The 1,971-nt window shown below is 43.6% G+C and overlaps 1 protein-coding gene across 1 annotated transcript, besides 5 other annotated features; it reads right to left on the bottom strand.

Moving 5' to 3' along the window:
• Positions 1-53: 53 nt before the first annotated feature.
• Positions 54-73: a microsatellite.
• A 352-nt stretch (positions 74-425) lies between these two features.
• Positions 426-466: a microsatellite.
• A 184-nt stretch (positions 467-650) lies between these two features.
• Positions 651-681: a microsatellite.
• A 380-nt stretch (positions 682-1,061) lies between these two features.
• Positions 1,062-1,087: a microsatellite.
• A 202-nt stretch (positions 1,088-1,289) lies between these two features.
• Tco025E_07367 (cytidine deaminase-like protein) lies at positions 1,290-1,835 on the bottom strand (the record flags this gene model as incomplete). The annotated part of the gene is made up of 1 exon (XM_029374233.1): positions 1,290-1,835. One exon carries the CDS (start codon positions 1,833-1,835, stop codon positions 1,290-1,292), a length of 546 nt encoding a protein of 181 aa, XP_029225653.1.
• A 96-nt stretch (positions 1,836-1,931) lies between these two features.
• Positions 1,932-1,971: a microsatellite.

Raw genomic sequence — 1,971 nt, 5'->3', positions numbered from 1 at the left:
AGGAACGACATCCTACCCAGTGGGTGTTAGGTCGGGTCCCTCGCGTCACACTATTCTTTTTTTTTTTTTTTTTGGGGGGGGGGGGTCTGAGTCTACCCTGTTGAGGGAAAATGCACACAATACGAAGGAAGCAGAAAGGGGAACTTTTGCAGGGCACCCAAACACTAATATTCAGAAAAAAATTACCCGACAGCACCCGCGCGCCCTGCTTCTGAAGTGCTTCTCACACGACACATAAGATCCCAAGAAGGAAAAAAGACCCACAACCTTACCCACGAAACGTGTGAGGATTCCGCCCGCCTACTTTCTCCCCGGCCTCTCCTAGGGGCGACGCTTGCGTGCAAAGCCTCAGCCTCCATATAGACGGTGGAAACAATAGAATTGCGGTTAAGGGGGGGAGTCCTCCATCACCAAATTATGTTTGAAAAAAAAAATAAAAAAATGAGGATAAAAATAAAAAGAGAAACTCGGATACAGAGAAATCCTTCGATAGCGCACGAGGACCCTTCTGAGAACACCAAGTAAGGAAGCGGAGTACACAATTCTGTCGTTGCCTCGGGACTATAACGCATTTTTTAATGGGCATGAAAAATGGAAATAGAAAGGTAAGGCAACAGAATTGATGGAATCCAATGCCAAAATATATGGGCACAAAACAAAAAAAAGAAACACAACAAAGCAGGACCGTTCCTTTACTGAGACTCAAAACACATCACAGCATACGCGCAAGGTGAAGGTCGATCTGGAATGCGTTATTCCAAAAATGACTCTCAGCGCAACCCTAATTAGTGTCAGCGAGCAACAAAAGCAACTTTTCCTCAGTTATGGACTGCTTCCTTTCCTCCTCCTCGGCATCGCGTTCGACCGCCTTTTCCTTGTCCTTTGCTTTAACACTCTCAGAAGCCTTGTTGTAATCTGGGCCAAACCGTACCTTATCCGACTTATCGGACATTTAACTTTGATGCGCCTTTGAGTCTACCGTAACACAGATGAATAAAGAGAGAAACAGAAGAAAAAGAAGTAAATGACAGCTTTACCGCATCAAAATAATAACACCCACAAATAATAATAATAATAATAATAATAAAGCAATGTGGTCAGACCATGTACTCGGAGAATAAAATTACCAATTATATATACACACCCATATATAGTTTCCATTCCTAGATAACCCTTATCGTTGATACCCATATTTGCCCACACACATCCAAGCATGTATGAGGCCACCCAATGTTTGAGTTCGTGCCAAAAAGTCGATCCCTTTTCCTCCTATATCCCATCTATTTTGCTTAAACATTATCACCCAGTTTTGTTTCTCCCCTTAACTCAGATAAGTCCATGCCCATATCAGAAGGAGCAAATTTAAGAGGTATGAGGTCGCATAGTTTAACCAATTTTGCATGCTCCCTGTCAAAGGTAACCAAGACAACAAGAAAGCTTTCGTAGTTTCTGGATAGATCCGCAACTTCGACGAGTGACTGACGACAAAACCCACACGGTGGGGTGAGCGTGTCAGGAGGAGGTAAACTCCCGGCATTTGCTGCCTTACTGCAGCCATATATGGCGACTGCCACAGCGGTACGAAGTCCCTCGGAATTAGCCTTTACAATCGCGCAAACTTCGGCACAGCATCCCTTCAAAACACAATTCTCATAGTTGCATCCTGTTGTAATTTTGTTATTTTCTTGAAGCAACGCAGCTCCCACGGCAAAGTTTGAGTATGGACAGTAGGCGTTACGGTGAGCATCGATGGCGCCACGAGCAAGTTGCTGTAACTCCACCGGTAGCTGGGCCAAAGGCATCAGGGTATTTAGCTTTAGCCCAGCCGGCCACATTTTGTTCATGCCAAATAATAAATAATTGTAAGTACAAAGCGTCTATAGGAACGAGGGAATATACATGATTCCCAACAAGGTTATTAACAAGCAGGTAAAAGAAAAAAAAAGAAAAAAGGAAAAAAAAGAAGAAGAA

This window comes from Trypanosoma conorhini (genome assembly GCF_003719485.1).
Source record: "Trypanosoma conorhini strain 025E chromosome Unknown Tco_14.4_contig_00564, whole genome shotgun sequence".
Lineage (NCBI taxonomy): Eukaryota > Euglenozoa > Kinetoplastea > Trypanosomatida > Trypanosomatidae > Trypanosoma > Trypanosoma conorhini.
This window is presented reverse-complemented; position numbering and strand designations above follow the sequence as displayed.